Raw genomic sequence first — 25660 nt, 5'->3', positions numbered from 1 at the left:
GAACACGACTAATTATAGTATAAGTTCGAGCGATCCAAAAGGCAAATGGAAAACCCGATTCCGAACCCGATGCCCCGATCTTAACTCGTCGATCGTTCGGCTGGGCACGATCTTGGCTCGGCTCTTTGGCTCACGTACACTGTCCGTGTGATTGGATGGAATGGAATCGGTTGAGATGCGATGGGATGGGGATGATGGGTGGAAGTGGGGCTGGGTGTGGGAGGCCCCATCGCATATGGCATATAGAACGGATGGGCGACGGATCGTATGTAGCAATAGCAACACTAATCCCAGCGGCTAACATTGTCGCTGCGGAATGAATGAAACGTTGGTGATAAGTCTGAAACTAAGTCGCTGCTGTTGATATGCCGCATGCGATTTAAGTTGCTCAATAAAACAGCAGCTTCATTCCGCCGGATCACCTCCCCGGGAGCACCTTCCACAAGCTCCAGCTCCCAGCTCCCAGCTTTGCTGATAGCCCCCGCCCCGAGATCGGGCACATGGCTTCCGTTTTGCCGCGGCTCCTGCCTTTGGGGGACTACATATTTCGGTTCTCAGACTGTGAAGTTCCAAGGCTTCGTTATCAAGCCCTGTTTTTTTTTGGGAACGATCTAATTTTAACCACATTAAAATTTTTGTTTGTTTTTATTTTATGTAATCTTTAAGGTTTTAATCTCTTTAAACTAGGAAACAAAAATTCAGAGTCCGTCATAACAAGGATAACATATCACACCATGCTCATACATATGTAGAATAAACTACAAATCATTTTTAACTTTTAGCAATTACGTTTCAAAAAATAAAACAGTGTCTCCGTTTTTCCAAAAGTTCGGTCAGCTTAATCTATTTTTAATTAATCTAATCATCTTCTTCCATGCATGTTGACATCATGGAATTAATTTTTCTTTTCATCCATATCAATGTTATAATTAATATATTTTGTAAAGTATTATCAAATGCATTAACTATTGAATAAAGGATAGTATAAATTGGTTTTGACGCTTCCCTTATATTTCTGTTCAAATTTATAGAACAAATATTAAGGTAGCTAAAGCAACTCTTCTTCTTCTAAAAGTATGCAACGCTTTCTTAAAATTGAGGACCCTTTATGTTATGGTCTATAAGGATTTTTTTCAATTTTTCCACCTATTCTTTTAAGTTCTTCAGTTCAAGTTTTTTTAAATTAATCCACATAAGGTTTTTTTTAATAAAAAGTTATGGTAATAAACCACGAAAATGATGATTATTTCGGAGAATTATTACTTTTTTATCAAATATAATTATTATTTTTTGAGTTTAAAAATAAAACTCATTAGGATTTTTGTGCATCTTTAGGTTAGCATAAAATTTTTCAATATATTTTGGAACAAGTCTTTGAGTTTTAAGATGTAGAACACTTCCGATTAGTGCAGAGCTTACAAAGTCCGAACCAATTTAATCTCTTCAGCTTCCTAAAAGGGATCTATTGAGGCCACTGGGTCATATCCGACTTGCACGTACCCTAGGACAAAAGAACTCTTTCCCAACTAGAACGAGGCCTTGATAGTAGTCCTATCAATACATATTTCAAAAAGCTGTGGCCTCAAAACCTAGAACGAAGCACGAATTTCGAAAGGTTCTATTTTGGTGGTTCTGCGTTGAAATAATAGAACGCTAAGCATGACAAGCTTGGACTCTTGTTCAGTAGTTCTAACAGGAAATACTCAGCCATATCCGTCTTATCAGTTCCACATATGCTATATACTAAATGAAAAAGCCTTAACCTAATCAAAGCGTGACAAACAAACAAGCATCGAATTGTATTGGAACCACTAGAACAGATGGAGTTGAGTCTTAAGACTAAAGTATACCCGGTAGATGGATCTCTTATATATAAAGTACTTCCCTTGAGGCAATGGTACCAATAATGGTATTATAGTCGGTCATCACTAGAAAGATTATCATAAATCAGAGGCATGTTGTAATTCATAGTGTCAATCGTTTAGAAAACTGGTAAATCTAGTTGTAATAATATCTTAATTATTTTTTAATGAGCTGTGGGAAAAAACTAAAGCTAAAACTGCTTACACTTACTTTTGATTGTCATATATCCAGTGTAAGTCGATTTTCTGTGTAGGCTTGCAAGATTAAGAACTAATATTCCCCTGCAGAAACAGAGAACCAGAATGGGAAATAGATTTTTATGCTTAAAAACGGGCAGCTTTGATTCGGTTAGCGGGCTCTGCTCCTCACTTCCTCGTTTCAAGGCGTCAAAGTGCTAAATTCAGAGCCATTCCATAAAGGCATAACCATAGCCATAGCCATAGGAACATCTACATCCAAACCCACATCCATCCGGGCCTGTCTGTCCCTGGCCTGTGCCTGCGACTACGACTGCGAGTACCGCACCCATACCATCTCAGTTCCCATTTGCAGTGGTATTGGTACCCGATCTCAGCCGAGTGCAGGCGATCGTGCCGAGCGAGCGGGCGAAGAATTCGAATTTCTTTGGTGGGGCTCGTGTTTAGTAACACTTCGAACGCTTGACGATCTCCACATGTGGGGAGTGTGCTGCGCCCGACGATCGCAGCAAATCAGCGTTTTCTGTTAGTTTCCCACAGTAGTTCGTAAATTAATTCTTTAATATTTAATTCGTCGATGTCGGTTTTTTAAAGATATTTTAAAAATCGAAAATTGCTTAAAAAAATGTTCTAACTTTATGTTTATTTCGTTGGCAGTTTCGTGTGTGTTTTGACCGAGAGAGAGTGGGAGAGAGGGACGAATAGATAGAGAGATCGCCAGAGTGAGACTAAAACAGTTTGCGGATAGGACCAAAGGACCCATCGAAGATGTTACCCAGAGATCTACGGCATCTCTCGGGTCTGCTGGGCGCCGTTTACCTCTTGGGCAGCCTGGTGTCCCTGACCGTAGCGGATGGAAAGGTAAGTGAAATATAATGGGTTCAACCCCTTAAGTCCTTGAAAGAGTTAAAATAATAATATGTGATATAGGGTTAACATATACTTATTATAATGTAAAGTTGGAAACGAATTTGTGGAATAAAACTAATAGGCGGAGCCATAAACATTTTTAAATCTCACACTAAATTTTTAAATTATTAGTTTCAAAATTATGCCAAGAATAGATTATACAAAGTGATTCTCAAACGGTATATAGTTTATACTTATGGTATTCAAAGTGATTCTCAAACTGCGCCAGTTAATTTTCTTAATGCATTCTTTAAAAGATTTCCTTAAGAGATTTAGCCAATATTTTGTAAATCAGTCTGCAAAATAGAAGCTACCAACCCTACCAATGCTTTTAAAACTGTATTCACCGATTTCGCCTGCACTTAGTATCAACCATAAACAACTGAAATTAGGTCAGCTCTTAATCATCACAGCTATTGTTATTGTTCCTCTGCAATATTGCACTCTTTTTGATTCATACACGCTTCCGGCATTAAAACATCGCGTAGTTGCAACTCTTTGGATTCGAGCGATAATCCTATAAGTCCAAGTCTGCCCCCAGTGCTTGGGGTTCAATGGAATCCAGCAGCCAGCCGCAATGGATTATGTCATTGAATTAATTTGGCAAGAGGTGAATAGGTTGGTGGCGATAAGGCCGATTGATAACCCCCCGATCTTCTAATTTAGAGGACACGACTTTTTTGGCATACCCATTAGGAATCGCCATCGAAAGTTTCCGGCTAGCAATTAAAATATAATTTTATAACTATGAGATTAGTGGTAAATTCAGATTGCTCCAACGTTTTGAACCCATTTCTAAAATAAGACAATGACATCTTGGTTTTTTGTAGATAATACTTTTAAATAACAATATTTAAACAGCGATTGTGGCAATTTGATAGAGATTTTCAAATTGAACTTAAATCTAGTTTATTTTGATATAATGATTATTGTGATGGGAAATATTAATTTTTAAAATAGATAATATCATGTGGGTTTTATAATCAACATTATAATTTTAACTTTATTAAACGCTGCTTGTCAATGCCCCAAAAACTATGCACCATTTTTTGAAACACTGAATCACCCACTCAAGACATTTTGTAAATTATATTCAAAGGGCTTTCTTTGATTTTGGTTCGAAAATATTTCGAAAGGGTGGTTGAAAAATGGAGCACATTGCGTCGGCACCTAGTTTTTGATGGCATTCGGGGCTTATCAGGCTGCGACTGGAATTAATTAGACCTATTGCTATGTTGGCGGCATTGACGCCATTGATAGCATGTTTCGCTGATTGCGACATGGATTCCTAGACTCGAATTAAGAAAAAATAGAACTGAAACAAGTGTCGCTAGCAGGCTCAGAGGCTATCGGCTTGGCCTGACTTTCGTAGCTATATTAGAACACAATTTCTGTGTTGGATTGTCGGATTTTGCACTCGATTCGTTGGGATCTGTCCCTCGTTGCTCACGTGTTTGGCATCATAAGTGTGCAGCTCGTTTGACGACTTTGGTAATTCGACTCCCAGCTCTTTTCGCACTCGGTTACGTGGTCAATGCCATGGGCTTGGGACCCGACCCTAAACTCCCCGATTCCGAGTGAGAGCTGCCAGGTCTTGTGGGTTGCAAGATCTGGAAGATCCGCAAACCGCAAAGCGCTAACAGACTTGACTTCGTTTTGCTACCGTTGTTCGAGTTACCCTCACTGGAAAAGGTAGTTTCCTTTTTACCAAAGTATTTAAAGACCGTAGTAATTCGTTTATATTTAGTTAATCCGAATTAAAGGGGGAATTACAATTCTCGCGAAAATTAGACTGGCGATAAGGAAATGAGTCAAAACATACATTGTATGTTATCATACCATTTTTAACATACTATATAAACCAATCATTAAACTGCATTATCAACAAATTTTCTTTCTTTCAATACTTGAATGAAATCATTAGAGTTCCTGTAATGCATAATACGCTTATGATTAGTAATGACTTATTCATACATCCTCTTTCTCATAGCAATAGATTTAAAATGTCAAGTTAGCTCGAATTTGTGCTAAGTTGCTAGTAATTAAGTTTTGGTTAGCATGGCCTAAAGATTTAGCCACTAAAAAACTTTGTTTTGAAACAATCTGTTTTAAAAAAATTACATAAAACCTAAATTAAACAAAATACCACTTTTTATGTTTTAAAAATTTACTTGTTTTGTTTGTTTTAAAAACTTTTTCATTAATTTTATAGAATTTTTAAAGGGTGTTCATTCAAGCGTCAAAGGTTTTGAAATCGTTCTAAGCAGTTAACTGCATTTAAGCAGTGCCCCTCAAACTGTCTACCCAATGGGTTTTGCAACCAGTTTGGCGCTACGTTAAATTAACCGTACAAATGATTTCCTTTTCCGTTATGCGAAAGAGAGTCGAGTCGATCACTTAAGAGCAGCTTCGATTGAAGAGAGGAAGAGCGAGATGAGAGATGAACTCATCGAATGCAGCTGAGACATTCCATGAATGAATTTTGATAAATGGTCTTTATCAGTCGCTCCTCCCACTCCCCCACTTTGCTCCTCTCTTCACCCCTTCTCTTTTCCCCTGCACTTGCTTGGCTATAAATATACATATGTGAGCAAGTGTGCTATTGTGTGTGTGTTCGATTCCGACAATTAGCAGCTCAAGTGATCGGTGAAGGGTTCTCTTAGAGAATCACTGGAATGGGATTCCAGGGGTTACGAGGGGGGGTCTAAGAGGGGGGCCTATAAAGGGAGGCGGCGATCTTTTGACGTTCTGCACCATTTCAAATTGGAATTGAAAGTTCTTGGTGTTTGTTGTTGCTTCTGCGGCGGCTGCTTCTGCTGCTAAAGTCTTAGAAACTCAAATTCTACACTTAAAAAAATAAATTTCAAATTGGAAAAAAAATTTAAAAATGATTCTACAACTTATAAACAATGCATAATAGAACTCATTTTGAAATATATATCTTGTTGCATAAATAGGTTAACTTTTTTCAATATTTCATTTATTTTTAGTCATAAAACAGCATTAGCTTTTTTAAAAATATTTTCTTAAAACCATCGTCATTTAAATCTAAAAATGGTTTAAGGTTTTAAAGTATTGTTAAAAGCAACTTATAAAAAAAAAAAATTCCAATTCTACACTTTAAAAACAAATTACAACTTGAAAAAACATTTTAATTGATATTAGAAATTTTAAACTCTGCATGATAGAACTCATTTCAAAATATATTTCTTGTAGTATAGATAGCTTTACTTTTTTCAATATTTCAATTATTTGAAGTCATTAAGCAGCATTAGTTTTCGAAAACATCGTCTTTAAATCATCGTTATTTAAATCTATAAATGTTTTAAGGTTTTAAAGTATTATTAAATGCAATTTTTATAAAATAAACAGTGTTAGTTTTGATATTATCGTCGTAAAATGAAAGATATCTTTTTAATAAGCATAGGCTCTACATTTTTTAAGATGTTGACTTTGAGTATTACATTTAAAAAATGATTTAAATTAATAAATATAATAGCTGGATTGGTATTAGAATAGTAGATTTAATTTCTGGACCATGCCAACCTATTTTAAATTTCCCGATACAGTGGTGTTTTTTTGTAGTGCCTTAATTCCTTTGGGTTTTTGTTTATGCCCCGATCCTGGTCCGAACTGACCCGTTGTGGCATAAATCACTGACCACCGCCGGCCAGACAGAGCGGGGCCAAATGGGGATGGAAATGAAATGGGTATCGAAGTTCTGAGATGGGGATGGGTATGGGACGGGGGGATCCAACTGAAGACCGCCCAAGAAAAGCAACAACCCGGACAACAATGATCATCATCTCATTGTTGGACTCCTTGTGGAAGTTTATTTGCGTGCCTGAGTAGAATTGTTTGGCGAGTTGCATTTCAATTTGACTCAATTATTTATTTATCTGCAACTGAATGCGGAAATTATGCGAAGTCTTTGTGTATGTGCGATAGTTTGCGATATGGACAGCATGTCGTATGAGTGATATATGGGGAGGGGCCACTTAGTAGCTGCCTCTGTGTAATGAATTTCGTAAATTGAAACGATTATTTATGAGAGCCAGTGTTGTAGGAGCTCGTGAAATTGGGTTATCAGTCATCTGTCTCATAACTGCAGCTCGTTGTTCTCTTTTTTTCGCCTTATCAGCTCCGACTGGCTTATGAAATTGATATTCATCAGAGCATCTAAAATTCTATACATATATTTAGACATCGTATATGGTATAGATGTCCGCTGCTGAGATTCCATTTCAGACGGCAAACATCTAGCGTCATGGCTAAAAATAAATTTGCCTTAATTTGCTTGGTTAACTTTCAAAAGTTTTGATTGTCTGAATTATTTGCTGGTCATTTAGAAGGTTAACCAATGGGTAAATGATTTTAAAACGATCTATAACTGGGTGAACTTTAATTGGGTACTGATTTGAAGCGGGAAATAAACCTTTAGAGATAGGTATCCCTTTTCCTTATTACAGCTGTATATCTATTAACGTAAATTCAAACCATAGAGGAATTTTAAAACTTAGGTGTACGCCCTATTCTTGTAAAAATTTAAGGCGGTTTATCACTTGACTAGTATTCAAAAGTATAAATATTTTTTTAATACTAAATCTACCTTTATGATATCAGTTACTAGTTAAAACTGTATTTGCTAAAACAAAAATGTTGAGGCTTATCTTACGTTATGCTATGTAGTTTTAGTTATATGACAAATAATAAATAAAATAAAAAATTAATTTATCCTTAAGGGAAATAAGAGAGAGAAATATTCAAGTACATTGTTCTTAAATTAAGAACATTCGTTCTTAATATCAGAACAAAATGGCGAGAGGAGATAAGTTAAATTGAGATTATTTAACCACTTTTTAATAAATGGACTGTACTAATAGTTTAGTTGTTGAGATAATGTACATAACGCCAATTAAACTTGATTCAAGCACATTGAAAATATTTTCCACTTCAAAAATGTCGTTCCATTCTTAAGAACATTTTCAACTCAGATGAGAATGTCAGAATTCTCTCTGTGTACCAAGAATTACTAAAAGAGTGCTTAGATCCTTTGGTAAAAGAGCAAAAAAAAATTGTTTATAGATGACTTGATGATCAGTCTAATTGATTAATTTAGAAATCAGTATTCTAGGACAGGTGCTGGGGAATTCAATCATTTGGCGCTTCCTTATCGCCACTTTATTGGCGATCGTTGCGAATATTCAGTTGTGACAGCCCGCTGTCCATCAATTTCAATGTTAATTTGAGTGCACCGCAATTAGTTATCATCTGTCAGGCTTGTGTCCAAACAATTATGTGCGATGATGCCGTAACCGGGCACTTAAATAGGCCCAACTGCGTTTATTTCTTATTATTTTTTTCATTTTTTAATTATTTTGCACACTTGCAAAGTGCGTGGGTGTTCTCCATGTGGCAGTGGCAGTGCAGATTTCCCTGCATCTTTTCTTTTTTTATACTTTTTCTACATGTTATGATGTCAAGCCGGAGCAAAATGATGTCATGCTGCAAGTGCGCCCGTCCAGATGTGCATCCATTATATTATGCTCCATATGAGTGTGAGTGGGTTTGCTTTTTCATGTCAATCACACGCTGCTCATATGTTGGCCCATATATGATTTGTATACTGCTACCCTGTAGTTGTGCCCCAAATGGGGGGTTTTTCTGACTCATGCGTTGCCATCAATATGGTACTTTTGTGATCTTAACTAGGTTGCCTGGTCAATAAAGCACTTTTATGGATTGTCACTTACGGCAAACTGTTTGAAGTTATTTTTTGTTTTTATATATTGGAGTATTACTATAGGGAACATTAATTTTCTTTGACATTCTTAATGTTTATAATGAATATAACGATTTGAAGAATAATTTAGTTTAGTTTAGTTTAGTTTTGTTTTGGAATTTTTAGTATTCTTGAACGAATTATTTTTGTTTTTTATAATATTAAGAAATTACTTAGTATTTCCGGGTCTGTACAATAAGTCGAATCCCAGTCTTTTATGGTTGCATGTAGTTTTCTAAACGTTTATGGTGCACATTTTACAACAGATTTGTTGTTGTTGCTGCTGCTGGTGCAAAATTCCCACTCCATTTCGTGGGGCTTATAAATATGAAAATGAAAACGCAGTTGATTGATGGCGCGTGTTGTCCGACATGACGAATTGGGTCAGTTGTGACGCACCAAAGGATCCTCGATGATTGTATCTGCATCTTAGTATAAATCTAGAAAAATATTTTCCATTGATTGAAGTTAAAGTTTGGCTTCAAAATAACATATGTGGAGGGGTTCTTCCTTTATTTTCAAAGCTTTATGGATTAAAACAACATAATATTTTGAGTATTTAAAGCTGAGATGCAAATATATAGAATGGGGCTGGCTTCTTTTTTACTAAAAATTTTGCTAATGTTTTTTGAGCTATTCATTAATCAGATTTAAGCCTAAAGGTTTTCATATGACCTTTTATCTGCTGGCTTATCACAGAAGGATCTTCGTTTATAAAGAGGATTGAAATTAAAGAACTTAACTAAATTTGGTTCTGGCTTCACAGAAGGATCTTCGTTTATAAAGAGTGGCAATTAAAGAACTTAACTAAATTTAGTTCTGGTTTAATAATATTATAAATATATATCATGAAAACAGTTGAATATTTAAAATATTTTTGTTTTTAGAGTATCTTCTCATAATCCTACTGTCCCTTGGCAACAAAGAACTCACATTGATGTCTTGGTGTCTGCAACAGATAACCCCTTTGTCCACTGTTTGGAATTCAAGAAAGCATATGAAAAAGTGACATTTGATTATTTGTAATATATGCATGTGTGTGAAATATAATTTAATGCCAAATTTAAATGTATTAATTGATGCCGCTCTCTCGTCTTGAAAATGTGTCCAGTCTTATCAGCTGTGATTTATATGCGACATTCTGATAATTATAATTATTTTTTTTTTGTATGCCACATCCGGGCGCACCAGGCCACCAACTTGAGACCCAGATTACCAGACGGCTCTCTTCCATCTCTCTCTCTTTTTAGTAAGGCCATCTCTTTCCACCGAGTGGTTCTATCTCTTTCGAAGACATTTCGCTGCGCTTTGCATTCCCTGAATAATTGCAGTCCGTCTTGTGGGTCGTCAGAGTTTTGGGTAGTATCGCTTACAGTTCAGCGGAAAGACGTAAAGTTAGCACCCGAGGACTGTCATCAGATACTGAGGACCCCAGTGTTAAGATATCCAGATATCCAGAACGTGTCGGGCCAATAAACTTACGTTCTCAGATGCATAACGCTTAGGCGAAGAATGCCCCGCTCATTAGTTCTATATCTTTCCGCCCGGCAAGCGATTAGCGTGGGTGGGTGTGCCCAATTGTCGCGCCAGAGATGCATGATATACCAGATATAACAGATCTCGGCTTTGGATCCGTGTGCGGAGGCCTCGAGCTGACCTTAAACCATGCATTTGGCTTGGCTGGACAAGCGAGCGGGACGGAATATCGGCAACTGGGACAATTGGCTTTAACATGTGTAAATGCGCTTAAGTGCGCGCCACTGACACACTATCGCATCTGAACCTACATATATAGTCCACCGATTTTGTCAGACTTTCGCTTTGATGCACTCACAGTGGCGCAACAGGTTGAATTCTTAAGGGGTCAAGGCCGAAGATTGATTTTTTAAAATATTTTCAAGACTTTTCTTCTAATTTTACATTGTATTTTTAGGGTCTTATAACTAAATGTTAAGAATTAACTTAGAACTACATATAAACTTTTAGAACTTAAAATGTTTTGAACTTTGTTTTATACTTATTCATACTTTCAAAAACTGTAAAGATTTTATTTAAAATCCTACAACGATGTCAAAAAGGTTTTGAAGTTTTAAGGAACTCATGGTTTACTTTAATTTTTTGGGATAGATCTCATACTTTGAAAAACTTTAAAGAATTTTTTTTTAAATCCTACAATGATGTTAAAATGTTTTGAAGTTTTAAGGAACTCATGTTTTATTTTAAGTGTTAGGAATAGATCTGATATTTTCAAAATCTTAAAAAAATTTTATCTAAAATCCTACAATGATCTTAAAATGTTTTGAAGTTTGAAGGAACTTATGGTTCACTTTAAGTTTTAGGGATAGATCCCATAGTTTCAAAAATATTAAAGATTTTATTTTAAGTCCTACAGTGATCTTAAAATGTTTTGAAGTTTTAAGGAACTCATGTGTAACATTTATTTGATAAAACTTTAGATATTTGGTATGGATCTGATGCTTTTAAAAATTGTAAAGATTTTATTTAAAAGCCTACAATGATCTTAAAATAATCAAATGGTTCAAATATTTTAAAGGAACTGCAACAATTTTATCCAACTAGTAGTATCTTAGTTTTAAAAAGGTCTATCTATATAAGTGATGGTCTTATAAAGGGGGATACCCAACACCTGCTGAACTGTTTTCCCCCAGACACGCGTACTCATTCAGGAATTTTATTATTAATTTTGCGAATATTCCCAGCCCCGTCCCTCCTTTGCTGACATCGGCGGAATCGAGTGAATATTATTATAACACTTGTATGTGAAAGAAGCACAGTGCAACAGCCATCGCCATCGAAATCCCCCATTTCGAGTGGTTTCTCCCCTCGACGACGCCACTTAGTGGTGCGTTTTCTGGCTGTCTGGCTGTGGTGCCATTGCCATCCAAAAAAAAAAAAAAAAGAAAACCAAATAAAAGTGGCCCATATATGGACGGGGTATATATCATATACATATGTAGCATATGTGCAGTTGCAGTGTCAAGTTCAAGGAAATTGCAGTGCTGTCACTTTTGAACGTGTTACCGCAACAATTTCCACAGTTTGACATACACATAATCCCCACATATATTTCGTATTTTTTGTTATCCGAGGAGAATTCCTTAAGTTTCAGATTTGGCAATTGATTGAATGAAATTCGATGGTGTCTCCTTTGAATATATACCTTTTTCTTTTGGTTTCTTTTGCAGCCTTTTCGATTGAAAGAATGTGTGGTGTGAAACAAAAGACTTGAATGAAACCAAGAAATGATCGAAAGTTCCCATTGAAATAGATGGGATGGCACATTATAATAGCCGAACTTTATAATATGTGGGCTAGCGGTACGAATGTTTCTCACAGTATGCTTCCCATTTCCAGAAATCGAGTGCAATTGCTTCTAGTGCACCTGCACCCCCGATTTCTTGATTTTATTTTGGTATCTGCATTTTCTCGGATTTTTCATTTGTTCGCTGCCGGTGAAGAAAAATGGAAAAACGAACAACATCTTTTGGTTCACCGCAATGAACAGTCTTATTTTAATTTTCCTAGTTTTCAGATTTTTTTTCACTTTCTTCTTGTTTACCTTTAAACGTTCTCGTTTCGGGATTTGGTGATGTGAATATTTAGTTAACAGATGGTTTGATCTCCTGCGAGCAGATTTACTTCTGGGAACTCATCTGTTGAGGATGTTCCGGGGCTTTGAACTCTGCTTGATGTCGCTTGCATCTTCTCCATTAGTCATCCATAGTCCAAAGATGTTTGTAAATCCGAAACAGAATTTGCCAAACATTTGACATTAATTCCTCCAGGCAGCAAACAATAAAACACACAAAATTTAATATGCAAAAAATTAAAGATTTCGAGCAAAGAATCTCGAAACATGCGTGCAACATGTGTGCAGTTTTTTCTTTTTATTTTATTTTTAAATTGTTTTTTGGAGGAACTGTCAGAGGAAAACTTGAACGAGCACTGAAATTCCGTTTAATGAAGGCGGGGGCCTATAAATTCGGACTTTTAACCAACATGAAATTATGTCAATTCTATAAATACGGGTGGAAAACTAAGGATGTTTATCTGCTGACATCAATGAGGAAGCCGCAAGAAATGCGCCAATAAATAGGTGTTCTTCTTCAACTTCAACCTACCTCAAATGTATGGGATTTCAAAGCGATTTCCCAATTTGAAATATTCCAGATAATCGCTTTTTACGAATTGCACTTGTTGTTTATAAATAAATGCACATTAAATGGGTTAAAAATGCGCTGTGCCTGTGGAGATGGAGAACCGGGGGTTCTAAAATTTCCAACATTTCTCACATTTTCAACTTCAGTGAGCGTGTTCTATGCACTCGCTCAATTGACTGGGCAAAAGTAAACGTACTCATATAGAAGATTATCTCATTGCAAACGGAAACTGTGCAATTAAAGCTGCGAACTGCAGCTGAAAAATGTTGCAGCTCTACTTATTATTGTTGATTTTCTGGCTAATCCCGGCGGGCTGGGATTTCGTTTGCCTTATGTTTTGGAAAGGAATTGCACAAAAACCATCGAGCATGAAACTTATGAGTCGAAGGTCAGTTCGTTAAGGAGAAAATCATGTCATTTGATAAAGAATTTTTAAAGACGGAGGATTTCAGAATTTCAAATTCTATTATATAATATTATTAGCTTTATACGTTCCTTTATGTCATTATAATAACATTAAAAATGTTTATATGTTCTAATATGTTAGTTCTTATTATTAATGATACTTATCAATTTTAAGGCCATTGTCAAAATAAAGTTTAAGAAATGTTTATAGGATAACCTTAAAATTGAATACCTTGAGATTTTAGATATCTATAAAATTGAAAAATTAATTTTTCCTGGTGCGTGTGATGCTGAGTAAATAGAACAGACTGGCACAACGAATATAAAACGAATTGATTCTGACATCTTCGATTACCCAAACGGGAGTTCCAATCAGGGGCAATCAAGACCAGTTCTATATTCCTTGGTATACTCTATTAGTTCCACCGACTGACTGGAAAATGATTTTTATCTGTATTCCAGATTTGCAACACGACGATATGCGACTGCAAGGGCATCAAGGGACGACAAGGTGCTCCAGGACCCATTGGACGGGCGGGTTTGGAAGGTCCTATGGGAGATGACGGACCATTCGGACCACCTGGACCCATCGGCGAGAAAGGAGATGTGGGCGAGTACGGCGAACAAGGCGAGAAGGGTCATCGCGTAAGATTTAACCCGTTCTGTATTTTCCTAATTGATCTCTTATGACTAACAAATATATTTGCAGGGCGACATTGGAATTAGAGGTGAAAAGGGCTTCCCTGGAATAATGGTGAGTTATTTATAGGATATAACGTAAATTATAGAAAAACATATTTAATCCATTAGGTCTGTTGAAATGTTATAATTTGAACAGTTTTCCCCACATCTTTATAGTAATATGTATATACCTTTAAGACAATATTATTATATTACATTAAACAAGTATGTAGTAGGAATTAATGGTCCTAACTTTGGAACATTTTTTTCCATTCCATTTAAGTTTATACTAGGTTCTTTATAAAAAAGTGTTAGACAATATTTTAATATCATCCTAAAGCTGGAAAAAATCGTCGAAAAAAGAAGTGCTATAAAATACAAACTCGTATTTGAAAAATTGCAAAAACCCACACTTGGAATAATAAAATAAAATACCAATACTATATTATAATATATTTATATTTACTATATTTATATATACAATATTTTAATATCATCCAAAAGCTGAAAAAATCATCGAAAATAAAATATAGTGCTATGAAATACAAACTTGTATTTGAAAAATTGCAAAGACCCACACTTGGAATAATAATCTATAAAATACCAATACTATATTATACTATCCCAACCATCTAGGGACCAAGCGGCGAGCCGGGCACCCAAGGACCACGCGGAATCGATGGCTGCGACGGAAGGCCTGGCGAGCAGGGAACGATCGGATCGCCTGGTACGAACGGAGTGCGTGGTTTGCCCGGAAAGCCCGGTCAGCAGGGTCCTCCCGGAGAGGCCGGCGAGGGCGGCATCAATTCCAAGGGCACCAAGGGCAATCGGGGTGATCCAGGAGCCCCCGGCTCCAGGGGCCCACCCGGATTCGAAGGCGATCGCGGCAGCAAGGGAGACACCGGATTCGCCGGCCAGACGGGAGAGAAGGGAGACCCTGGATTCCAGGGACCCAAGGGTGATACTGGCAACATAAACACTCTTCCCTACATCCTCGAAGGACCACCCGGACAGAAGGGTGAGCCAGGAGACAGCCTGACCCCAGCCCTGAAGGCCACCGATGAGGGAATGAAGGGCTACAAGGGATTCATTGGACCCATTGGTGATCCGGGACCAGATGGACCCACCGGCGAGCAGGGTCCCGTGGGACGCAATGGACTGCCCGGTGCCTTTGGCGAACAGGGAGCACCCGGAGAGCGCGGTAAGCCCGGCAAGGATGGAGTGGCCGGTCCGGATGGCGAGAAGGGCGTGAAAGGTGCGCCCGGATGGAGTGGCTTGGATGGAGTGGGTGGCAGCAAGGGAGAGCGCGGAGAAGATGGCTTCGACGGCATGCCCGGTGTCCAGGGAAACGCTGGCCCACCCGGAATCTACGATCCCAGTCTGAGTGAATCGCTGCCGGGACCCATTGGACCGCAGGGAGACATTGGCGCGCCAGGAGATCGAGGACCACCCGGTCAGCCGGGCAAACCAGGACGTCGCGGACCCATCGGTCTGGCTGGCCAGTCAGGAGATCCCGGCTTGGGCGGCAATCGTGGTCCGCCCGGACGCAGTGAGCGAGGTGATAGCGGTGACTATGGCCGAATGGGCCCATTGGGACCCCAGGGTCCTACGGGCGAGGCAGGCCTTCCGGGCCGATATGGACTACACGGTGATCCCGGCGAGAATCTGGAGGGACCCAAGGGCGAGGCTGGTCTCAATGGACTGCCCGGCAAGGATGGCTATCGCGGTGAGCGCGGCGAGGTCGGTCTGCCCGGTGACAAGGGTCTGCCCGGCGAGGGTTACAACATCGTTGGTCCTCCTGGTTCCCAGGGACCACCTGGATTCCGCGGACGTCCCGGTGACGATGGTCGCAACGGATTGAGTGGCCTGCCCGGTGACAAGGGTCTGCGCGGTGACGACTGCCCCATCTGCAATGCTGGACCACGAGGACCACGTGGTCAGGAGGGTGACACCGGTTATCCTGGTCGTCATGGCAGCCGCGGCGAGCGAGGCCTCCTGGGAGCACGTGGCGTAAGGGGACTGCCTGGAAACCCCGGAAGGGCTGGCCACCGTGGACTTCCCGGCACGGCTGGTATTCCCGGTGAGCCGGGTAAGATTGGAGCACCGGGTGCCAAGGGAGCAGTGCTCACAGTCGGCGCACTCGTAGAGGGAGAAAAAGGTGACGATGGCGACGCCGGACGTCGTGGAGAACAGGGATTGGAGGGTGAGAAGGGACTATATGGTCGTGTTGGCGATCAGGGTGAACGCGGAGAGCCTGGACAGCGCGGCGACTTCGGTGATAGTGGATTCCCGGGTCGCGATGGCCTAGCTGGACGCGATGGAAAGAACGGCATTGATGGAATCAACGCCTCCAAGCCCAAGATCTACTTGACCGGCGAGCCGGGCCTCAATGGACGCAAGGGTGAGCGCGGTGATGATGGAGACACTGGTTTCAAGGGCGTCAAGGGCGATCCCCATCCCGGCGAGATCTACGACAATCGAGGAGACGATGGCGAAGATGGCTATCCCGGCCTGCCCGGTGACCAGGGAGCAAAGGGCGAGCGCGGCGATGATGGACGCAAGGGAGATGTGGGTGACCGTGGTCTGATTGGCCTGTCCTATCCCGGACCCCTTGGTGCCAAGGGCTATCCCGGACCAACAGGCGATTATGGACCGCAGGGAGCTGCCGGTCTGCCCGGCTTGGATGGCGAGCCCGGTCTGAATGGCAACAAGGGATACAAGGGACAGCGCGGTGTGCCCGGCCAGGCGGTGATTCCGGGAGAGATTGGAGTGCCGGGACTTCCGGGAATCAAGGGTCTTCCCGGTGATGTCGGCATACCAGGACCCTATGGACCCTCCGGTCGTCCAGGACCCAAGGGAGCGAAGGGCGAGCAGGGACCCTATGGCGCACCAGGACAAACCGGCCTGCCTGGCAACAAGGGTCAGCGCGGTGACTACCTAGTTGGACCAGCCGGACCCAAGGGTGAGCCCGGACAAAATGGACGTCAGGCTCCGCACGGCACCAAGGGCCAGAAGGGTGAGGTTGGCCTGCAGGGACAGGATGGGCATAACGGCGTCAAGGGCAACACCGGCTTCTCGGGTCGTCGTGGTCTCCTTGGCAATCCGGGTCTCCAGGGCTACCCTGGCAGCCCTGGAATCGCCGGACTTCCCGGCATGACCGGCGAAATTGGAGATCAGGGAGATATCGGCTACGACGGACGGCAGGGCGACATCGGTCCACGTGGACCCATCGGCGAGTTCGGACCTAAAGGTGAGCGATTAGGCTACCTGACTACCTTCTAGTTTCAACCCGTTCTTCAAGAAGTGAATAAGTTAGAAGTCCAACGGTTCTTAAATTTTATTAATTTGATCTATAAAGTAATCTTTTTAATAATTAACTTGTTAATTTCCGAACCGGCATACATTTTTTAAGGGTCATAGGGTCGATAATATGCAATATATATGCAATATATATATATCTTAACCAACTTAAACTGTTAAATTATGGTCTTGTAACATGTATTGCCTAGTTTTTACCGTATTCAAAAATCCGTTTATCAGAAAGATGGTTATTTTAACTTCTGGGCTTATAATTCCCAAGTGGTACTAGCACAGTTATACCCGCCAATCTTCAATAATATACACACTTGTAATTCAAACGGTACTTACATTCATGTCTTACCAATAGATAGTTATCATTCAGTTTTTACTGCAATTTAGGGTAAGAAATTGGTACCTTCTTGATTTTTTTGTCGGTTAGAAAATTTTAGTTAGTTTAGTTATACTGCAGTTCCTTTGTCTTGGTTAATTTAAACCACTACTTTTCTTTGATTCCGCTTTATTTCAGGTCTCTCCGGTGATGATGGACCGGATGGCTATCCCGGAACTAACGGATTACCAGGACCCAAGGGCGAGCCAGGATCTCCCGGATTTCCCGGTCGTTTGGGACCCAAGGGCGTGGCCGCCTACAGCGGCATCAAGGGTGATGACGGAGAAGCCGGATTGACAGGACCAATTGGTTACCGTGGAGCCCCCGGACAGAAGGGTCAGCGTGGACCCACTGGTGATTCGCCCGTGGCCTTCGATGGCCCAGCTGGTAGGAAGGGAGAGCCAGGCAGTGCTGGACTCAATGGAATCAACGGTCGCTATGGACTGAAGGGCCAGCGTGGTGATCGCGGTCTGGCTGGCCAAAAGGGTCAGCAAGGTGAGATTGGAGCCCAGGGAGTGGCCGGCTATCGCGGACGCAATGGAGCTCATGGCCTCAAGGGCGCCACTGGCGAAGTGGGTCCCGATGGACCCAAAGGTGTCCGGGGTGAAGCGGGCGCTGTTGGCTTTGATGGACGTCCAGGTCAGATCGGTGACCAGGGACCTCGCGGACTTGTTGGACTGCAAGGAGATCAAGGTCTGCAGGGCGACGAAGGTGAAATGGGATTCCCAGGTCGCATTCTGAATGTGGAGGATCGTGAAATCTATCGCGGTCTCACTGGAGATCGAGGTCTTCAGGGTGAACGTGGCGCCAAGGGTGAGAGAGGACAAATTGGTTTCATCGGAGCTTTGGGTGCCAAGGGCGAACAGGGCGACATTGGCTTCCCAGGATTGGCTGGCTTCGATGGAGCTGCTGGAGTGAAGGGCTTCCAGGGTGACAAGGGACCCCGAGGACCAGCGGGCTACACCGAAGCGGCGGAGAAGGGAGACGAAGGTGATGCAGGACTCGATGGACGCTTGGGTCGTCCAGGACGACAGGGCCAGAAGGGAGCGCCCGGACCACCAGGAGAGAATGGTGCGCACGGCTTGATTGGACACCGTGGGCCCGAGATTGTGGGCCCACCTGGACCACGTGGCGATATTGGCTACCCCGGAACCCCTGGACACAATGGACGACATGGATTGATTGGAGCCAAGGGAGAGCAGGGAGACATTGGTCGCCAGGGAGAGCGTGGTGAGTCCGGATATGCCATTGTGGGCAGGCAGGGAGACTTCGGAGATGTCGGCTACCAGGGTGAGACGGGTTGGACTGGCGCCAAGGGTGAGCAAGGCTTCCCCGGACGTCCGGGACAAAATGGAAGGGTGGGTCCCGCAGGACCTCGAGGACCCACTGGCGACGCCGGCTGGAGCGGAATCGATGGCATTAACGGACTTCCGGGACCCAAGGGTCAGCCGGGCGTGACATACCCCTACTCATCCGTTCGTCCGGGAGACCGTGGTGAGCCTGGTCTGCCAGGTTTTAGGGGCGAGCCCGGCGACATAGGAGAGCCAGGATTCCAGGGATTGCTGGGACTTCGCGGTGTGACCGGATATCGTGGTGACCAGGGCGAAGTGGGCTACACTGGAGCCGATGGACAGAAGGGACCACGTGGTGACAAGGGTTTCATCGGCTTGACCGGACTTCCTGGTCTCCAGGGTCTTCCCGGACAGCAAGGTGACGCGGCGCCCGCTCCGCCGGCGCCCAAGAGCCGTGGCTTCATCTTCGCCCGCCACTCGCAGTCCGTCCAGGTGCCACAGTGCCCGGCCAACACGAATCTGCTGTGGGAGGGATACTCCCTGTCTGGCAACATAGGCTCCGCCAGGGCTGTGGGTCAGGACCTGGGTCAGTCCGGCTCCTGCATGCAGCGGTTCACCACGATGCCCTACATGATGTGCGATTTGTTGAACGTGTGCCACTATGCCCAGAACAACGACGACAGTCTGTGGCTGTCCACCGCCGAACCCATGCCGATGACCATGACTCCCATCGAGGGCAGGGACGTCGAGAAGTACATCTCGCGGTAAGGAATATAATGCAGCTGACTCCGCCTTAAGCTCCCACTTCTGACGATTATCCTGTCTCGTTTTCAGTTGCGCTGTATGCGAGACCACCACCAGGGTCATTGCCCTGCACTCGCAATCCATGGACATTCCGGTCTGCCCCGGCGGCTGGGAGGAGATGTGGAACGGCTTCAGTTACTTCATGGTATGTTCTCACGAGCAGTATTTTTTTGAAACCTCTCAATTATTTCAAAAGTAAGAAACATGTTTAAAAAAATATTTGGGGTCACCAAATTTATTCGCAGGAATATCTTTATAAGTGGAGGGAGTTTCTGGGACACTTTTAAAGGCGTTTTTTTTCTTAAATCTTAAACTTAAAAAAAATTAATATCGGGGTCACCAAAGTTGTTGAAACTAGCTACGGTTCGCAGTAATATTTTTAGTAGAAAAGGATTAAAGGACACATAGACCTACCTTTTTTTTAGACCCTTAAAGACGTTTTTGCATGTCGGTTAGCGTATCAAGGAATAAAAACGTCGAGGTCACCATGGTTTCACTCTTTTTCTCTGTACTGCTGTAAAATCTTTTAAAGTAAAGAAGGTTTCTGGGACGTAAAAGCCCTTTTATTTCAAAATCAGTGGTTTGTAAAAACCTACTAAGTAATTTTAGTGAAAATCGGGGTCACCAACATTTTTTTTATTTTTATAGTAAAGTCTTTTTTGGGACACTTGAAACTTTATCCTAAGCCCGTCGTAACCTCATTTGCAGTCCACCTTGGACAACGTTGGAGGCGTTGGACAGAACCTCGTCTCCCCGGGCTCCTGCCTGGAGGACTTCCGCGCCCAGCCGGTGATCGAGTGCCATGGCCATGGACGCTGCAACTACTACGATGCAATTGCCTCCTTCTGGTTGACCGTGATCGATGAGACGGATCAGTTCAAGCAGCCTTCCCAGGTGACGCTCAAGGCCGATCAAACCAGCAAGATCAGCAGGTGGGTCCCCGAGCTGAGTTAGTGTAATCCCTTACCTCTACACCATATATCTTGTATTATTTTCCAGGTGCACGGTTTGTCGTCGTCGTGGTGAAACCCTTGTTCCCCGTAATACAGCCACCCATGACTATAGGGCATCATGGTCATCTGACAGTGCTGCAAGGCCCAGCTCGCAATCCAGTACTGGATCATCATCAGGTAGATCTGGCTGGTCATCTGGCAGCAGTGCAGGTTCCCCATCGGGAGCCAGCTGGTCTTCGGGCTCTTCCGCAGGAAGATCCAATCCAGGATCTAACTCAGGCTGGTCTACCGGCTCCTCCGCTGGAGGTTCCAATCCGGGATCTAGCTCTAGCTGGTCCTCGGGCTCCCCTGGACGAGCCAGTCCTGGATCTAGCTGGTCTTCCGGCTCTCCGGGAGCTTCCAATCCGGGATCTTACTCTAGCTGGTCTTCCGGCTCCCCTGGAGGATCGAATCCGGGATCTGGCTCAGGATGGTCCTCCGGCTCCGCCGGACGCACCGGTCCTGGATCTAGCTGGTCTTCAGGCTCTCCGGCAGGATCATATCCGGGTGCGGACTCCAACGCTGACTGGAACTCCGGCTCCGGCTGGAGCACCGATCCCCGCAACCCCGCCGCATCGAGGAACCCCTCCTCGACCGCACGACGACAGCCGAACGCGTCGGCCCCATCCAACTATTTGCAGGGAAGGTACCAGCAGAGACAGCGCCCGAGCAACCTGGAGACCTACAACGAGTACGGTCGCTATGGGGGCAGTACCCGCCAGTACAACCGACGCACGCGTGAGGACACCACCGCTCCCTAGATTGCAGGATTCGCACTAAGTAGCAGTTAAATTTTCGTCTTAAGCCTATTGCTATCCTATCACGATAACGATCCAAACCAAAACTAAAACTAAAACAGAACCCAAAATCAATCAACCGAAGAAGCAAGCATACTCCAAATCCCACTGAACATTGCCATTTTCCGTGGAGATGTAATCTAATTACGTGGACACCCAAAGCTTATAATATATAACTCATACCAAAAATTACACATGAAAATTGAGAAAGGGGACGAGAAGAGTAACCACTGCCTCCACTGCAAAGAAAGTAAGTCTATTGCCACTGTTGGGATTATTGTAAACGTAACAAAACCAAAAACAAAACCCAGTTTTTTGATAAATAAAATTTACAACACATAAAACCAATGCACACGATATTTTGTTTTATTAAGATTTTGGAAATACATATATATATACCCAGGATATCTGTAATATATTATAATTATATTTATTGGATGTGCATAGTGTAGACAATCTTTCCTAACTCAAAATCATCTAAATCAAATTGCTGAAAACGATTGCTTCATATCATTACTATCATATTTCCAATATCCATATATATAATAATAATGTATACAATGGATATTCCTGTTTAACTTATTTGAATAATATTAATAAAACCTGTTCGATTTCCTACGATTTGGTGTTTTTCGGTTAGTATGCACATCTTACGAATTTAAACGCCTTTTCTCTCTTTAGCATATTTAATTATATGACACCCCTGTACCTTGTACCCCATCTAGTCAAAGAAAGCACGTATATTTCGGTTTTGAAACTGTCGAGCGAATTTATCTTTATTACAATTTGAAAAAGGTTTCACATATCCGTACATAATTAGTTGCTCCCCCACTAACAAGTAATGATACACATACACAATCCCGTAAAGGCTATGGACAAGGTACATCTTTATGGAGGCAGGCTTCTACTACAGTGTGTGCTCGCTTTTAATCTCGAGATGTACCCCGGTTTCTTTGTCCGATTACGTCAACCTGTCACTCAAAACAGGGAACACATACAGATCACTAAGCATTTGAATACGAGGAATACAAGGAAACAGGTGGTGGCGTACAGTAGGCTAAAGTTGGGGTGAAAACAGAGATACAGCTAAGTTAGGTAATATCAGGACAAGAGCTTAAGTTTAAGATAGGTTCAGAGCCGGGAATGGATATCCTTGCCCGCGGCTGTTTTGGTGTTATGCGGCTGCTGTACCCGCCTCGCCTTCCGATCCCGCCGCTGCTATTATTTAACAAAGTCCGGGTTCTCCTGGACCTTTTCGGTGAACTGCAGATGATTGTCGATGATCTGGAAGAGGACCTCCGGCGAGGGAAAGCGTCCCGTTTGCAGTTTCGACCACACGGGCACATCGTTAAGGGTGATCTCGAAGGCGCCCGACGAGATGAGCTGGCCCTCGAGCATGTTGCCCAGGAAGAAGATCATCATGCAGGCGTAGATCTTGTTCGCCTGCAGGTGGCTCCACCAACTGGGCGTCTCCATGCCGAGGAAGCCGAACGGACTGACCGCACTGACCACCGACACAATGATGATGATCTTGACGGCGAATATTAGCTTCGAGAGGTAATAGTTGAGACCCGGCGGATCGTAGTTGCCGCCGTTGACCTGAATCTGCGGATACTTGTCGCCCAGCAGGCCCACATAGTCCTCGAAGGCCTTGCGATACCCGCAGGAGTAGCTGTTCCACATGGGAAGATAAGTTAGTCATTCCCTTATCTATTATGTTAATTACCCCGCATATTTACTCACCAATAAAGAAAAGTCATTGTCGGCGCTATGTTCTGGCCGAGTTTCGTGGCCGGTATCTCCTTCTCGCCCTCGGCGACCACCAGGGCGTATGCGGCACAGAGGCAGAGCACCAGCAGGGCCACGTTCCTTCCGTTCAGAGCTTCCATTTCAATTTTTGGCCCGATTTTCTAGCTCCAATTTGGAATTCAATATTTGCTCACACTTTTGCTACAGTGTGCGTCGGTGTGAATGGCAAACACCCCTGCCCCTGCGCACTGTCTGCGGATCGTTGTGAGTGGCACTGATAGGGCTGGCGAATCACAGATGTTTTTGGGGATGGCCTTTCTATTCCTATTTAATATTAATAAAATAGCTTTTATAAGAAATAAAAATAGGTTACAAAAATAAGACGGGTAACTTGGTTTATAAATATGTACAAATGTTAGGTCCTGGAAGCCTGGTGTTTCAATATTTATCTGAAGTTTCCAGAATTAAACAATTCTTTAATAATATTATCCAAATGTTAAGAAATAATAATCAAATTGAATTAAAATTTGTTTAACGTGGTTTGAAATATTCATCGATAGCTTGAATAATTAAATCACCGACTTATATCGATATCCACACTTTTTCATTTCTTCCATCTCCGTGTCTGCGTTTCGCGGTGATTGTCCCAGCACTGCACTGAAATTTGCCAAATTGTTTATTATTTTCGGCGAACAAATGCTTGCAACATGGTAAATGTTATGAAAGGAGTGCTGGTGGAGTGGTAAGTTGTCTCTGCTATGTTGGTACACCTCTAAATATCCCGTGTCCTGCAGTGATCCTGCTATGAAACAATTCCTGCTGCACTTGGACGAAAAGCTGGCACTGGGTCGCAAATTCATTATCCAGGATCTGGACGAGAACCATTTGTTTATCTCCACGGACATTGTGGAAGTGCTGCAGGCGCGAGTCGATGACTTAATGGATCGGATAAGCTTCCCGCTGCACGACAAGGACGCTTAAAACAATCAACTCTCAAAAAAACCCCCCCGCAAAAACTAAAAACCATAAGCAACCATGACGGGTCGCGAATCCAATCGCATCAAGGACGCTGAGAAGAAGCGTGTTCTGGACTCCACCGCCCGCCAGAGACGTGCCCGCAAAGCTCTGGAGGCCCTGGAGCAGGACAACTTCCACGATGACCCACACGCCGACCTGGTCATGTCGAAGAAGCTGCCCAAATTCCAGGACAACCTGAAGACCGGCAAGGAGAAGAAGGGCAAGCGCAAGGGCGCCGAGTACTTCCGGGCCAAGTATCGCAAGAACTTCCAGCAGCTCCTCGAGGAGGACAAGGACAAGCGGCCCAACTACGAGAGCGCCTCCGCCCCGCCTCCCCAAAAGCCCGTCCGGCATTTCTGTGCCGTCTGCGGCAACTTCTCGCTGTACTCGTGCACCGCCTGCGGAACGCGGTACTGCCGCGTCAGGTGCCTCCAAACGCACCAGGACACGCGATGCCTCAAGTGGACCGTCTGATTATGGTTGTAAATCAAAGCCTTGAAGTAACTAAAATATATGAAGTTTCTAGAAGTACTTCTGTTTTATTGTAGGTTGCAACTATTGCGGTCTTTCGTTTCCTTATTCCTACTGAAATGCTATTATCGCTGTACATATTTTCAAGTGGATTTTTTACAAATAAATTTTTTAAGAACGAGTTTTTAGATAAGTGTATTTAAACTTTATTAAAAGCGGATAGTTTAGGTTCAACATTCCTTGGCTCTCTGTTATCCATTGCCACTTCTAATTTTTTCTATTATCCCTTCACACGTTAAAAGCTATAGTCGCTGTACATATTTTCAAGATGTAAACATTTTTGCAAATACATTTTTTAAGAAATAGAACGGATTTTAAGATCTGTGTATTTAAACTTTATTAAAAGCAGAAAGTTCAGGTTCAACATTCCTTGGCTCTCTGTTTTCCCTTACCATTTCTTATATTTTATATTATCCCTTCTAGTCCTCTGTTCTGTTACTTGTACAATGCTAAAAAATACAATATTTTTTTATACTGCCGCCTTGAGTTCTTCTCTTATAGTTTAGATCTGAATGTATTTAAACTTTATTAAAAGCGGAAAGTTCGGGTTCAACATTCCTTGGTTCTCTGTTATCCTTTACCATTTCAAATTTTATCTATTATCCCTTCTTGGGCTTTTCTGTTCTGTTACTTGTACAATGCTAAAAAATATTCAATATTTTTTAATTAGGGCGCCTTTGGATCTTCTCTTCCATGGATATGAGTTGTATTTTTCCGATCTGGTAACCTCTTTTCTAACAGAAATGTTAAGATGTAACGTTTTCTAACAGTG

The 25660-nt window shown here is 42.6% G+C and overlaps 4 protein-coding genes across 4 annotated transcripts; 3 read left to right on the top strand and 1 right to left on the bottom strand.

Annotated features, from left to right (window-relative positions):
- The first annotated feature begins 2495 nt into the window (after positions 1-2495).
- Positions 2496-21943, top strand: LOC119548769 (collagen alpha-5(IV) chain). The gene is made up of 9 exons (XM_037856312.1): positions 2496-2585; positions 2718-2921; positions 13800-13982; positions 14047-14091; positions 14655-17268; positions 17845-19762; positions 19833-19947; positions 20511-20734; positions 20802-21943. Exons 2-9 carry the CDS (start codon positions 2829-2831, stop codon positions 21553-21555), a joined length of 5946 nt encoding a protein of 1981 aa, XP_037712240.1. The 5' UTR covers positions 2496-2585; positions 2718-2828; the 3' UTR covers positions 21556-21943.
- A 391-nt stretch (positions 21944-22334) lies between these two features.
- On the bottom strand, positions 22335-23591 carry LOC119548770 (thioredoxin reductase-like selenoprotein T homolog CG3887). Its single transcript, XM_037856313.1, has 2 exons — positions 23335-23591; positions 22335-23263 (listed from the first exon to the last, which is right to left on the bottom strand). The coding sequence occupies exons 1-2, from the start codon at positions 23478-23480 to the stop codon at positions 22813-22815; spliced, it is 597 nt and encodes a 198-aa protein (XP_037712241.1). The 5' UTR covers positions 23481-23591; the 3' UTR covers positions 22335-22812.
- Positions 23592-23938: 347 nt separating this feature from the next.
- On the top strand, positions 23939-24342 carry LOC119546799 (general transcription factor IIH subunit 5). The gene is made up of 2 exons (XM_037853375.1): positions 23939-24082; positions 24135-24342. The coding sequence occupies exons 1-2, from the start codon at positions 24048-24050 to the stop codon at positions 24319-24321; spliced, it is 222 nt and encodes a 73-aa protein (XP_037709303.1). The 5' UTR covers positions 23939-24047; the 3' UTR covers positions 24322-24342.
- LOC119546798 (zinc finger HIT domain-containing protein 1) lies at positions 24338-24888 on the top strand. Its single transcript, XM_037853374.1, has one exon. It carries the CDS (start codon positions 24376-24378, stop codon positions 24829-24831), a length of 456 nt encoding a protein of 151 aa, XP_037709302.1. The 5' UTR covers positions 24338-24375; the 3' UTR covers positions 24832-24888.
- The last annotated feature ends 772 nt before the right edge of the window (positions 24889-25660 follow it).

Source organism: Drosophila subpulchrella, chromosome 2L (assembly GCF_014743375.2).
Source record: "Drosophila subpulchrella strain 33 F10 #4 breed RU33 chromosome 2L, RU_Dsub_v1.1 Primary Assembly, whole genome shotgun sequence".
Classification (NCBI taxonomy): domain Eukaryota; kingdom Metazoa; phylum Arthropoda; class Insecta; order Diptera; family Drosophilidae; genus Drosophila; species Drosophila subpulchrella.
This window is presented reverse-complemented; position numbering and strand designations above follow the sequence as displayed.

Bases quoted from the DNA above. Each gene is read 5' to 3' on its own strand.
- LOC119546798 (XM_037853374.1), top strand. From the start codon at position 24,376: ATGACGGGTCGCGAATCCAATCGCATCAAGGACGCTGAGAAGAAGCGT.
- LOC119546799 (XM_037853375.1), top strand. From the start codon at position 24,048: ATGGTAAATGTTATGAAAGGAGTGCTGGTGGAGTG. The intron at 24,083-24,134 runs GTAAGTTGTCTC...CGTGTCCTGCAG, and splicing joins AAAGGAGTGCTGGTGGAGTG to TGATCCTGCTATGAAACAAT.
- LOC119548770 (XM_037856313.1), bottom strand. From the start codon at position 23,480: ATGGAAGCTCTGAACGGAAGGAACGTGGCCCTGCTGGTGCTCTGCCTC. The intron at 23,264-23,334 runs GTGAGTAAATAT...CATGTGGAACAG, and splicing joins ACAATGACTTTTCTTTATTG to CTACTCCTGCGGGTATCGCA.
- LOC119548769 (XM_037856312.1), top strand. From the start codon at position 2,829: ATGTTACCCAGAGATCTACGGCATCTCTCGGGTCTGCTGGGCGCCGTT. The intron at 13,983-14,046 runs GTAAGATTTAAC...ATATATTTGCAG, and splicing joins AAGGCGAGAAGGGTCATCGC to GGCGACATTGGAATTAGAGG. The intron at 19,763-19,832 runs GTAAGGAATATA...TCTCGTTTTCAG, and splicing joins GTCGAGAAGTACATCTCGCG to TTGCGCTGTATGCGAGACCA.